The 14,853-nt window shown below is 38.3% G+C and overlaps 1 protein-coding gene across 6 annotated transcripts in view; it reads left to right on the top strand.

Annotated features, from left to right (window-relative positions):
- Positions 1-14,853, top strand: part of PLPPR5 (phospholipid phosphatase related 5) — a 136,351-nt gene that overhangs the window by 110,001 nt on the left and 11,497 nt on the right. For 3 of the 6 annotated variants that reach the window (XM_065555605.1, XM_008170622.4, XM_042840619.2), the window contains 2 exons: positions 10,816-10,992; positions 13,668-13,787. The exons of 1 other annotated variant lie outside the window; for it this stretch is intronic. In XM_065555605.1, the coding sequence (XP_065411677.1) occupies positions 10,816-10,992; positions 13,668-13,787 (297 nt within the window). Of the gene's footprint in view, positions 1-498; positions 1,474-10,815; positions 10,993-13,667; positions 13,788-14,853 lie in introns of those variants that run through there. 2 more of the 6 variants (XM_065555607.1, XM_065555606.1) reach the window with 2 other exon arrangements.

Raw genomic sequence — 14,853 nt, 5'->3', positions numbered from 1 at the left:
TTCAGCAATCTCTCTTGCTTTGGGGACATATTTGAGGCATCATTTCATGCATTTAAACTTACTTCTATATCTGCTTCAAGCTATTTTACAAAATAGTTGTAATTTTACATTTTAATTGCTCCTATTTGTCTTATCCATCTATAAAACTGTACCCATTGTAACCATGAGTCACAGTAACTAAAGAAAACCAGCTGCTACAACCACTGCAGAGCAAAAGAAAAAAAATAGTACTAATACATTTTTTTAAAAGCCAAACAATTCTAGACTAAGTTTCTTAAAAAAAAATTGTCATGATTTTAAGGTCCAATATCTAATGAATCGTCAGAGCGAAGTATAAAAGCTTTATTTCACATATCACTAATGTTTCCAACTTTCTAATTGTATAGATCATTTTGTAGTAGCCCTGACAGTTTGCAAACTCCCACTGGTCCAGACCTGTGTCATTTTCAATTCCTACTCTTATTTGATCTGAGACAGAAGAAAATATTTTTATTGTAGGGTTTATTAAGAAGAAAAACTGGTGGCTGTGAGGGAAAACTGATTAACAAGATTGGAGTGCTTGAAGTATTTGTGGTGCAGTTGGTGTGCAAGTGTGCAGGTGACAAGGTCAGAGAACTAAATAAATGGGGTTTATTTCATATTTTCCAGGTCTCTCTCTAGCTTCAGAAATAAATGGCGCCCATGGGTCTCATGACTACATATGTCTTTGCATAGTATATATCAGTATAGTTAATTATACTACAGTGCTATAAAACAGTGACATGAATTGAATTCTGAATTATGTTGTGGTAGATCATATGTATGCACTGAATGATCATGATGCAATTCACACCCTAACTCATGACACAACATAGGGAGAAACTTATCCTTTTAATTTTTTTTAATTCATATTTCCTGCTTTCATCATTCATTTTATAAAAGCTTTGTGGTGTTCATTGTTAAAGCTAGAAAGCCCAGTTTAGTACATGTAAGGGTAAGAAGTGCAATGTCCTGGGATTTGGGATGGCTGTTCCTGATATTTATATATACCCACTTCTTGTCAGCTGATCTCCCATAGAATTATTCACCGGGGAAGAGTTTTAATTTGTGTCTGGGGCTCCATTAGAGCCTTGCTAGCAGGGGTAGTCAGAGGATGCACAGTATCAGCTATGTACATTACTCAGCTAGGCTGACATGAACGTTAGCATTACTGGAGTACTGAGCTGAACTCTTCCCTCTGCTTTCTGTTTTTTTCCAGAAGTATTGTTTGGGAATTGTTGCAGAATCCCAGTTGTTGCTCCCTTTGCATTCCAGCCAGCTATGCACTAAATACACTTTAGGATATAAACAGGCAAGGAACTATTTCAGTGATTTCACCTTAAGAGCAGGTGGAGTAAACAAAGCAGGATCAGTGTGATTTTTACCAATGAGTGTGTTTAAACCTAAACTCAGGACCCTACTTGAGCTATCTTCTATCTTGGTCTATCAACAAACATCTATGGCCCCTGTCACCTAGTATCTCAGCAGATTGGCTTGTTAATAATAGCTTCTTTTTTTGGCTAACTCCTTTGCAGTGTGTGTTTTTTGTTTTTTGTTTTGTTTTTGCACGTGGGCGGTTGCTATGGCAACTCTGAATTTCTCTCCTGCTGAAAGCAAAGCCTTCTCAAACAATTTTATTTCTAACATTTGAACCTTTCTTTTACTAGGGACTTCTCCAGAAGGCCTTAGCAACTGAAATGTTGGACTATAGCAATGTAGTCTGGTGGCTTCCCCACCCTTCTCCAAACACAGACGATTGCAGTGATTCAAAACTTACCCTTTTCCTAGGGTTTTTCCCCCCCACAACAAAATCCCAAAACAAAACTCAAAATGAAACAACACAAAATCCAATCCAAACCTTCTATCCAGGCTTGGCTGCTCCTGGACCTCCTCTTTAAAGATTGTTCAGCCCACAAACTAGATCCTCTTTTTCCAGGGAGTTACTCCCCCTCCCTAATATCCAGTTATGGTATGAGTCACGTGCCTCAGTAGAACCTCAGAGTTACAAACACCAGAGTTACGAACTGACCGATCAACCACATACCTCATTTGGAACCGGAAGTACACAATCAGGCAGCAGCAGAGACTCCTCCCCTCCCTGCCCCCACACACACACCAAAAAAAAGCTAATACAGCACTGTACTGTGTTAAACATAAACTACTAAAAAAAAGAGCAGCATTTTTCTTCTGCATAGTGAAGTTTCAAAGCTGTAGTAAGTCAATGTTCAGTTGTAAACGTTTGAAAGAACAACCATAACATTTTGTTCAAAGTTATAACACTTCAGAGTTACGAACAACTTCAATTCCTGAGGTGTTCGTAACCCTGAGGTTCTACTGTAAATCATCGGAACCCTTTCCCAACAGGATCAACCTTGCTAACACTGTGGGATGTGTCAGGTGACCATTGACAGTCTGTTAAACAGAAGACAATAATATCACCAGAATTTTGGCATGCAAACAAATAGCAAAACCTAGTAGAAAACGCTGAAACTTTGTCTAGTCTCATTAAGTTGGGGGCATATTAAAGTACATCAGTTATGAAAAAACATAAATATATGCATAACCTAACACATGCACAAGAAATCATGAGTCTTTTGGGTAAAATTTCAAAAGTATATTGGGATCTCTCCTAGACTATAATGAGTCTTGTGGTTAACAACTGTCACTCTGCTTTGAAAATGTAGGGGCTGATCTTTGCAAGTTGCAACTTGGAAGAGATTTTAGTTCCACTTGTGAGATTTAAAATGTTTTGGATTTACACATCTGAAAAATATTCCGACCATCATCGGTTTTGTTCTGTTTTTTTTTTTAATTGCATTGGTGAAGGCCATTAGGCAAATGCAGTTTGAGATTACAGTGCAGTGACTCTGGCAATATCTAGAGTGTTAAGATCTCCTAGATCCCTTTCTAACTGGATCTAGACTGGATATGGTAAGGAATCATCTCAGGATATTTTATTTGACTTTGACAAAACTTTTTGATCCATTGATTACATTTGATACCCTTGATTGTGAAGTGTTGACATGGCTGTGATCTAAGCAGGGATGAAATTTGGTGGCTCCATTCTTTTCACTGAAATTCTAATGTTGGACACTTGATATTCTGTCCTGGGAGATTTTCATCATCCTTCCTGTTTAATGCATGTATAAGGCTGTGGGAGGAGACAATGAGGCAGTTTGGGTTCCATTACCATCAATATGATGGTGACATTCACCTCAGTGTCTCTCTTATCAGATCCAGATGGTGCAGTCTCTCAGCTTTCCCTGTGTCTGCTTAATGGGGTCTGGATAATAGCTAGCTGTCTGAAGCTCAGTCCAAACAAGATGGAGCAATGGTGATAGGCTATGGGAAACATCTAGATGTGATGGTGGTATTGGTATTCACAGCACTGAGAGAGAGAGAGATGAGGCTGTCCATCTTTTGTTAGTAAGGTGTACAACACAAGGGTCCTTTTGAATCTTTGGCTGCTCTTAGAAGACAAGTAGCAGCAGTATCCACACATGGGATTTATGAAGATTAAAACCTTTCCTCTCTGATACTGATCTTGCCTCAGATATTAGATGCCTTTGTCACCTTCAGGCTGAATGATTTAAATGGTACTCTATCTGGGGTTGGGACTACACCTGAAGACCACTTGGAGTCTTCCTCTAATGCCCAATGTGGCTGCCAACTTATTACTGGTGTGTTTCACAATGAACAGGTGACACCTGTGCTCCATTGTCTGAATTAGCTTTCAGTTTGTTTTGGGTGGACTTCAAGATGTTAGTTTAGATCTATAAAGGCTGTGGTCCTGGCTCCATAACAGGCCACCTCTCTCTTTGTGTTATTCCCTACCTGTTGAGATCAGATGAGAGCATTTTCTCTGAAGGCCCCACAACTCTGGAACTTGCTCTCCCCTTTGACACAAGAGCCTGACTTTGTGGGTATTTAAGGCATATTGGAAGGCACACCTTGCACAAGTTTTTGCCTGAAGGGAGGACTGGAGGAAGCTGAGGTGGTTCTTTGGAACTGTGATGTTAGAGTCCATGTTAATGTTTGTTTATTTAACTAATGTATTTCAGTATTGCTTGTCGTCTTAGAGAAGTCTGAAAAGCACATTTTATAAATCTCATGACTCAGTAATTAAAAAATTGGAGACTAAACTGAGAATTAGTCATTTAGGAGTGCTATCTGTGTCAGAAAATCTGGAACCCTAAATCCAGTGGTTCTGAATAATTAATTAGCACAAGTTCTAGAAAATTTTACATTATTTTACTTAATGCCTTACTCAGAAAAGTTCCCAGAACTCTCTCTATACTTGCACTCTGAGCATCCCTAAAGTGGACAAATAAGATTTCTAATAACACCTTATATTTGCAATACTGTGGAAGAAGTGTAGGTTTGAGTATGGTAACAGAGAAACTGAGGAATTTTCTGTAGGTCTTTTGTTTGCAGCAAGGCTCAGAAGATTGGAAATCAGACATCTTTTCTATTTGCCCCAAGGACACGGCCATGGAGTTACTCCAGGATTGAATTTGGCCCAATGATTATCGTGTAGACCAAGAAGTTGGAGACAGCTTCCAAAAGAATGTCAGAACAGGAATAGGGTTCCCTGAACCTGCAGTGTGGTGGTCATTAGTTCATTTACTTACCTACAAATCTTTGCATTCCTTTTTATTGTTTTCTTTTATCTGAGTATCCTGCTTCTTGCAAATTCAACCTGTATGGCGGTTGCATGTCCCACAAATGGTGCAGATATGACCACTTTTATCTGTACAGTCCAGGAGTTGCCTGTTTCTACACAGTATATTAAACAGTCATGGGCTCGACTGTGCTTTTGAACTATTGATTCCCTTCCTTTTCACCCTTGCTTCATGGGGGCAGTAATTTCCCACTGGTCCCTACCAATGACTACCCTGCCCTGCACACCATTACTCGGCACCATTTGCTTCAGCATTGGAGGGAGTGCGGGGGGAGTAAGCAGGTAGACAGCGCATCCTTCCCCCGGCACACCTGGCTGTAGGATCTGGGAGGTCACTCAGGAATGTAAGAGTATGTGTACTTCTCCCCCTTAGGCTGTGCACCCTCACAGGGCTTGACTTACAGTCTAGGACCGTCTGAACTGTGAGGAGACTCCAAACCATGGGATGTGTGTGTGTGTGTGTGGAGGGTAAAGGAGAATAGGATGTAGTGTCATTGGAGGAAAAAGTCTAGAGAGAGCTCTTACTATAACCCTGCAGGTCATCTGTCCTGTATTTGCCACATGCTTTATTTTTTATTCTTCATTTGTATGTTTCTAGATTGTTTCATTTACCCCATAATGTGTGTGTACAGGATATATAAAATCTGTATTTTGTTTCATATTGGGCAGAGTTGTCACACTCTTGGCTGGAAGCTTTCCTGTTAAAATCTTAACGTGTACAATATATATGGTCATTCTTCTCCTGGTTAGATCTTTAAAGACACAGCCCAAACAGAGGATTGCATTTAACAGTTTTCTTTGTATTGGGCATAACAATGAAGATGATGATGATCATTCTGACCTCTAGTGGCAGTAGCAATGAATTGCTGTATTGATGGTTACAACCAATTCTTAATTTTTGAAATTAACAAATGTGTAATATATTATGTTTGAAAAAAATTATACAAAGTTCTTTCTAAAAGAAAGATACACATTAATCACAATTTGACTACAGAAAGGCATTATGGATTTATAAGAGGCAGGTCTTCCTTCTATAACTTGCCAGAGTGTCTCAAAACCATTACAGTCCCATGAAACCAAGGGAAAAGTAACGAATATGCTATAGTTAGGTTGTCACAAAACACTTGATAAGTTTTGACATAACCATTGGAAAATATAAGCATGCAAGGCAAAATAGCTTTTTTGGTAGAATCTTGATTAAAAACAAGGAGCCTAGTGGGATTTTCAGAAGTGCCTAGATACCTAAGACCCATATCTTTAGGTGCCTACATACCTTTAAAAATCTGGTTCATAGAAAGTAAGTGGGGTTTTTGTTTTTTTGTTTTATTTTTGGAGAGAGGTTGCCAATATAATACACTATTGGCAGGTTCTGAAAATATAGGTATCAAAAGTACAATCTCCCATATAGCTTATGATGCCAGCATTTTGTTTTGATGTACTCAAAAGAAAATGAACTAGCAAATATTTATTTTTGGAAACACTTGGCTCTAGATATTTCTTTCAGTTTATGAAGCAGCTTTGGCAACCTGAATTCCAACACCTTGAAGATTAAAAGCAAAATGAGTGTTTTACTGAATGTCTAGTAAATGTTTGTCTACAAAATCACCATGACAAGTCACTTTCTTACTGACCCCATGCCCCCATGTGCAAAGCAACTTCTTACCCCGACACGGCTAGATCCATGTTCGGGAAAAAACAAGATTAGCAATAGCAAGAGTACTGCTGATCAGGATTTAACAAGGAACTGATACACCAAGAGAGAGAGAGAAGAGTGCGGTCTGTGATAGTTCTCTCGTGTATCATCTCAGGACACTTATCCTTGATATTACATGCATAATCTAATTTGTTTATTGGCCCTTTTGCTAAGATGATTACTTTACAAAGTTTGGTTTTGTTTTTTAATTTCCCCACATTTTTGTCCTTGAAATAAATACTTTTTCAGTAAGTAACTTTATTCATCCAACATCATTCAGCCTCACTAATGAGAGCACAGGTTTAATTCACTGAGCTGTTTTTCCTTTGTTGAGATGAATTTAATATTTATTAAAATTAACATTTGTATAAACCATAGCAAAATAATTCAGCATGTTTATTGTTTTGTTTAAATTATTTGTTTACTCTGTTTAATGCCACTTTGCTTCAGGACAAGGATACAGACTAACACGGCTACCCCCGATACAGGACAAGGAATAGAAAGCATATTTAATTATATTGTGTGTATGTGTGTGTGTGTATATGTGTATATGTGTGTATATAATTGTATATATATACACACATATACCCATATACCCATACATACATACATACATACATACATATATATATACACACACACACACATACACACAATATAATATATATATATATATATATATATATATATACTGCAAGGCTAATCTTTGAGTTAAATATCAGAGTACATTCCTCCAAAACTGCGGGAAATCAATGTTAGAAACAGATGGGTGTGATTCCTAGTTTGTAATGTGTACAAAGAACATTGCAAATTTGAAATGCCCAATGGCAGAAGGGAGTGTCTAAAAACAGGTTCCTATTTCCCCTGATTCATTATCTGTAAAAGCAGTTGTGCCTGTGGTATAAAGACATGGTAAAAATGGTGACCATTCTGGCAAAACTCTCAAGTTACCATTGTGAAGAATGCCAGGGGCATTACCATTTTGATTGTAGTTATCAGTGAACCCAGTAGTTGGAACTTATTGTTAGTTATCCAAGGAGGACAAGGACACTTATAGGTCCTGATCCTGCAGCGCTTTCTGACTCAGGCAACACTCCCTGGGTGTTATGCCTGACTAAGGAGCTCACGAATGCAAAGTGCTGCTGAACACCTCCTACAAAGTGTTGAATCAAGAAGGGATTTAAGGGGCCTTGGCCTGCAACAGAATTGGCCCCTTAGATTGTAATGTTTTTGACACCTGAGTTAGAGTTAAGATTATCTTCTGGAGTGATGAGAATAGATCATAGACAATTGATATGCATCACCGTCACTTGCCTTTGGAAAAGTCATTTATTTAGTTGATATTTGCTTAGAAGTAGTCATTTTGACTTAATACCCCATGGTGCAGAGTTGAACCAGGGTAACCTGCTGCCAGCTCTCTTGTCAAATCTATCTAAACTGTTTGAATTCTTGTGATCCTGCTGTGCACTTAAGATATTGCTATATTTTCCCTGATCTAAGCGTGAATGGAGACCTGTGTTACGTGGTGTGGATCACAGTGATTGCACAGTACTAAAATACCCAGTAGGTCTGGGGAACTGAAATAGAGAGTCACTGGTAACCCAGACCACATTGTACTTGAAGTGGGTTTGGTGTTCAGTTCCTGAAAAAATAGCTGACAAAAGACTGCTGGAAGTTTAAATCATTTTTATCTCATCAATATTTGACTTCAGTACTGTAGCACACAGAGAAGTGAAGATAAAAGGAGATTAAGTGAAGGGAAAAACATGTTTTCTAAATGAGAAAGAGAGGAGGAATGGGGGTTGGAAATACAGCCTAAAATGCTTATTCCCATTAATAATAATTGTATATATAATGATTTCATGCTGTACATCATACATTTTTATGCTGGAGGTCAATGATGAGCAAGTTTAAGCAGTATGTAAAGTATGTTGTGTGTGTACTGCCATGATTTTAAGTTTCCTAATTTGGCTGTTGATTTTTTTTCTCTGTTATGTTTCTCCCTCTGATGTTCTAAGCAAAGTACTTGGCAATTATCATGTTCGGTCTATGGATCTATAGTGGCAAACACACATGTCCTTTGTGACTGATGATTTTTGTCTTTAGTGAGCACATCGTAGCTCTTGGTTTGAGGCTGGGATTCAAGATAATGGGAGTGGGGTTGTGCCTTTGGCACAGTCTGACTATTATCTCCTATGCTTAGAAGTCCTGGTTCACCATTGATCCCATAAGGATAGACCCATAAAATATCTTCTGACTGGATTATTGCAGTGCTGTGTGATAGGCTATACCTGACAATCAGTTGGAAGCATCGGGTGGTACAGAATGAGGCTAGCCATTTGTTATTCATAGGAAATATAAAGCATCAGTTCTCCAGTTCTGCCTACTTATTTCCTTGTGTAAATCAAGGTTTTGGCTTTCATCCATGAAGCTCTATATGGCTTAGGTCTCTAGAAATGGTTGTTTATTTTATTTTTAATTCTACACAGGAAAAAACCTTTTTGTCAAAAATGAAAAAGTTTTGTGGTTTAGAGTTTTTCAGATTTTAGACAAAAAGTCAAAATTTTCTGCAGAAAGCAAACACTTTTATTGAAAAAAAATTGTTTTGTCGAAAACCCAATTTTCCAATGAATAGCATGGATGAAAAATTTTTGATCAGTCGTAGAACCTACATTAAACAGCTGGGGGGAGGACTGGAAACGGGACCTTCTCAGTGGAGAGCTTACAGCTCTGGAATTTACTTCTGTGGGTCTATTGGAGCCTGAAACCTTGTATGTATCAGGATTGTAAGCTACACAGATGTAGTGTAGACATGTTGCACCCTCAGAAAACACTGCTCACACCACTGCAATGGTGACTGCACTAGGGGTTTACACTGATAATGTTATATAGAGATAACTAGGTGCTTGGAAGTGGAAATAGTTTAGGAAAATTTGGCATGCGAAGTTGCTGTTGAATACAAAAGCTTCAGTTTCTAGGTCTATTCATCCAATGGTATTTACTGTCACTAATTGCCTTCAGTGTGCATCTGAGGAGTGCAGGTATGCCATCCAGCCAGGATTACCGAAATTTAGTTCTGGTCGTGGTGGTGGTATAATTCTCGATGTTATTGGTAAATCCCCGTGTACCGTCAGATTATGCAACAGATAAATGGACAAGTCTCCCTCTTTAAAGCTACTCACATGCAGTGTGTGAGGGACAGGCAATTGCCTAGAAAGGTCAGGAGCTCTGCGGGACAAGCATTTTCTCCTATATTGGCAACACCAAGCATTCAAAAATCATGAGTCAGTTGCCCAAGAAAAAGCACGAGATTTAAAAATGATACATTTTGGATTCTTTTTTTATTTGCCTTCTGGTTTTTGAGCCTTTAAAGATTCATGTTTTCAAGATTGTTTCCATAATCATACCATTATTTTTAATGGAGGTTGAGATTCTAGCATAATCCCATAACCGCACGAACACCAAGTATCACAAGACTTGCAATAAAAATCACATGACTTGGCTATGCTGACTCCTAAGATGCACAAAAGAATGGTTCTTCTGCATGCTTTTGAAGCTTCACTAGAGTAAAGCTAGGGTTGGCTCTGGAGGTGGGACAGCCAGGTCCTCCTCATATAGCATTGGAGCTCTGGAGATGTGAGTGACCTGTGAAATCCCTGAGCTCTTACCTGCTCAGCTTTAACTTTAACAACCCTGCAGCCAGTCTTCTCAACACCCAGGCCAGACTCTTGGAGACCCTCTCTTTCTCCTCACTACTGCTATGCACAGAGTTTAGAGCTAGTTGGAAGGGGATTTCTTTGCTGTGCCAGGCCAAACTCTGAACAGCAGTGTCTTGTGGGTAGGATGTTGCACTTGTACTGGGCCTTGAATCATAATTCCTGAGGTTTTGCTACGTATTGTATATCATATGCTGCATAGTATGGGAGGGGACCTTGAATATCGTTAAAATGCTGCCACCCTATTTCACAATATGAAATCTGAAGATTTTGCTATAACACTGCAAGACCAGGGTTTTGTTTGTTTGTTTGTTCATTTTTAAAATAACTGGAGATTAGTATGTTTCCATTTAATTGTATTTTCAGAGTTAGCCAAAAAAAAGAAAAAAAAAAAGAGAGAGAGTATAAAGCAAAATACATAGGGAAACCAATAAGGAAAATGTACATTTGACAGCTATGTAAGATTTTTAATAGCCATATCATGTGCCACTCTTATTTTAATGCCTGCAATGCTGAATGTTATGTAAAGAATGCACCCATCTAATCTCTGGGTAAAAAGAGAATGAAACTGGTATGTACTGCATAATGAGCCCTACTTTTTTTTTTCTATACAAAAATCAAAGTATGCATAGTTGTCTTTTCCAACCAAATTACAAAGATTTCCCTTAGAGGTTATAGTCTTATGCTTCATTTTTTCTAATTTTCAGATGTATATTACCAACACAATAAAAGCCAGAGGAACAAGGCTTGCAAAACCTGTTCTGTGCTTAGGCTTAATGTGTTTGGCATTTCTTACTGGTATCAACAGAGTAGCCGAGTATCGAAATCACTGGTCAGATGTGATAGCAGGATTTATAATTGGAATATCAATAGCAGTGTTTTTGGTAAGTGCATATATATGTGTGTGTGTGTGCGTGTTTGGATGTGGGTGAGAGAGAGACAAAAGGTAAAATCTTAGCCCCATTGAAGTCAATGGCAAAACTCCTCTACTTCATTGGGTCCCGGATTTCTTACCTTAGTGATGTTGCAGTTCAGGTGTCTGGTTTGTATATTGCATATAAAAAGATGCCCTTTTTCTTGTGGGACTGGATGCACCTATATTCTGACACCCAGACCCATGGCTTCAATTCACGTGGGCAAATGTCTACAACACATTAAAGAATTCCATGTGTAAATTTATGCTGTTAATGGCAGTATTGGTGCCTTAGATTCTTTTACAGGAAACTAAAATGCCAGATTTCGAGGCGGGCCTCAGTTTTCTAATAAAATGCCAGTTTTCATAGATGCATAGATTTTAGAACAGAGGGCATAGAATTTCATACCATAGTTCATACATCAAGCCCATAACTTGTTGAGCTAGGGCATTTCTTTTAGAATGACATCCAATCTTGATTTTCACTATACAGTATTAAAGTGCCATATTAGCATTATCAATCAGTTGCTCTTCATGGCAAAATGAAACAAAACAACAACCTGGTAAATTTATTTTGTATTCATTTATATTTAATTGAAAACGATGTGGTTTACCAGAATAAAAGACTTAATTTAGCTTTAAATCCTATAGAAGCCGACAAAGAGTGATTTAATGTATCATTTTCTGTCATTGCAAGTGTAGCCATTAGTGATGCTGCAATTGGTATCTGGTTTGTATATTCCATATAAAAAGGTGCCCTTTCTCTTTTGGAGAGATTTTTGGAATTGGATGCAACTTTATTGTGGTACCCAGATCTCCAGTCTCAGTTCATGTGGACAAATGTCCAAATCACAAAACCACCACCACTCCAACACTTGTAATGACAATCTCAATAGAGAATTGAAGTTTGTGAAAGGGCACAGATGCTGATCTACACTCAAATTCCCTACAGGTCTGTCTCTCTGACACCTTTCACTAATACTAAATTCACCCTCTCAAAAGTTTATATATTTTTTCCCCTAAGAAACACTTTGGATGTAATCCTTGGGTATGACCAAGCTACACTGGGCTCAGAACCCAAGGAGTGTAAAGCCATCACCCCACCTTCAACCTTCCTGATCCTGGAGATACATTTGAGAGCAGCCTTAGGGCTTCTCTAAATTATGCTTCCCCTCCCCACCAACCCTTTAAGGGGTGGTCCTGTTGGCTCAGGATCAAGGGAGGGAGTGTAAGACACTTGGCCACATACACCTCCTACCCCAGAGAGTCAGGACTAGGTGGCTTTGAGCTATCACATGGGAAATACTCAAAGAGAATTCCTCACCTGCTGTTTAAGCCAGCTCTCTATCCTGCTAGCACCACTGGAGCACCACAAGGGAACATGTACTTGTTTCAGCATGAGTCCTTATAAAACTGGTAGAGACATTAAATTTAATTAGATTTTGGAGAAGGTTCAGTGGTAAAACCCCCAGCACTACAATGACGTCTTAGAAGAAACAATCAAAAATTGTGGTGTTTAAATGTTTGATTATTCATTAGCTGTTTCTGGGGAAGGGAAAACAAGCTGTACAAACTTGTGTGAATATCATTTTTATATTCAGACATTAATTGTAGAAATCCCTCCGTTTGATTAAGTATTTATTTAAACAAATAAATTATACTCTACAATAAACGTGAAAAAAGTGCATTATGTATTAATTAGCTATTGGAAAGAGAATATAAATAAATTTTTATCAAGACATTTAATTTATACTCTGGTAACTGCAGGAACAATTGTTTAACATTTTGAAAAATGTCTTTCAAAGTAGTAAATTGTCACTAAAATCAATTTCCACTCTGCACAAGTCCAGCAATCCATTTCGAAAAGCCAAGTGAGTGAACAAGTTGAGAACATGCTATACAAGCAATTAATAAAATAAAACAACGGACTTTTATAACCATTTCTAGAGGAAGTGTTTGTGAATGCTCTTGTTGGTGTCAGGATAGTACCAAATGATTAGCATTTAAATTATACTGTGTTAGAAGCACTATCATGGATTTCAATATTTGCTAATCTTTATACGAGTTCAGTGTTATTGCTGTACTTTTTGTGCATTTTTTGATAAAACTTAATTTGAACATCTACTTAGTTTGAGATTAAAATTACTATATATAATTGGCCATTTATTATTCCACATCAGCAACAGATTTTCTTTTAGGAAGATCGCTTGTACTATGATAATGCATGTAACCATATTGTTTAAAATTATATCATCTTGAAATACTAAAGACTTTTTGTTAACATAAATTTGACTAACACACTCACATGATTCTTTCAGTCAATCTAGTTAATTTAGTCACATTTATAATGTTTTCTTTGCTAGAATTACTATGCCATTGCTTCTGGTGATAGTGGGTCCACTGCTGAACATTTTACCAAAGTAGAAGTCATTGAACTCAGGATAATTTAAAAATAATTAGTATTTAGAGGGTTAGATACAGTAGGACAAACTGGGTATCTTTATTTTATTTCATTGATATTTCTGTTCTCCTACAGTAATCTACTGACTTTAGTAAGAGGAGTTTTGCCTGAGTAAGGAGTTCAGGCTCAGGCTCAAATAAGTAAAATGCTTGTTCATTATTCTAACTACCTTCTGACCTTTTTAGGTTGTATGTGTGGTAAATAATTTTAGAGGAAGACAACCAGAACATGAAAATTCTCATATGGATAATCTGGCCCAGATGCCAATGATCAGCATCCCACGAGTAGAAAGTCCTTTAGAAAAGGTAACGTCCGTCCAGATGATTTCATTTTAAATACCGAAATGTGATGGTGATTTTGCTAACTTTTCTGGATTGACTGAACATTGATGCTTGTATCCTGTATCCCAAACTGCCTCAATAGAGTGGTAGGCAGGAAATGCTACATTTAAGGAGTGTTTATGTTTTGGAAGCAGGAAAAAGAACATCTTATGAGACACATGAGGCTTCCCCTATGAGACCCTTCCAGCAATTGTGTTTCAGGAATGATGCGAAGTCGGCCAACCCCAAGACTGGATTATGGCAATGTGCCCTTCTCACAGCCATGCCCAGTGATGCCACAGACACATCAGGTCATGTACAATGTGACTGTGAAACACCCTGGAGTAAATGGGCAAAAGGGGGAGCACGTGCTACTTGCATCTACCATTTATTCCCTTTATGGTATGGTTACGTTGGAAACCAATCCACTTCTCATGTTCCAGCTCAACAGTTCAAGTCAACTGGGTGTTGAAATAACATCCCACATATTTAGGGCTGGTGTTAGGATGCTGACAGTGAAGGAGTTTCAGGTGAGGAGATTTGAGGGTGAAGATTTCAGTGACTTCCTTAACAATGTTAAAGTGAATTCTTTAATTGACACCGACACTGAGTATTCAGGCTGAGAGTGGGTAGAACGTGGAGCAGTTGGAATAATGAAATCTGTGACCCAAGCCCCAGGTTACATGTAGGATTTCTATGCAGCTGCTCCAAGCCAGCTGCATAGAGTACTGGGGCTACTTATATACATAAAAGCACAAGTTTAAGTGGGGTCAGTACAGTTACCTTTTCTGTGACGTGTAGGAGTGCACAGCTGCCCTGTGCAGCTGTTCAACCAGTGGATCCCTGTGTAGGGCTGAAAAGGTGCAGGGGGTGTACCGCTGGTCTTGTATACTCTGACAACTTTCACCCCACGTACAGAACTCCCATTCAAGTAAGTGAAAGTTTGGGGTATGTTAACTTTGCAGAGCAGGTTCAATAATATATTTGCTTCAGTAAGGACTGCAGGATTAGGTTTAACTCCTGAATGAGAGTGATGATAATGGAGGATAAA

This window comes from Chrysemys picta, chromosome 8, assembly GCF_011386835.1.
Source record: "Chrysemys picta bellii isolate R12L10 chromosome 8, ASM1138683v2, whole genome shotgun sequence".
Lineage (NCBI taxonomy): Eukaryota > Metazoa > Chordata > Testudines > Emydidae > Chrysemys > Chrysemys picta.
The sequence above is the reverse complement of the archived record's forward strand: the minus strand, read 5'-3'. Positions and strand labels throughout refer to the sequence as shown.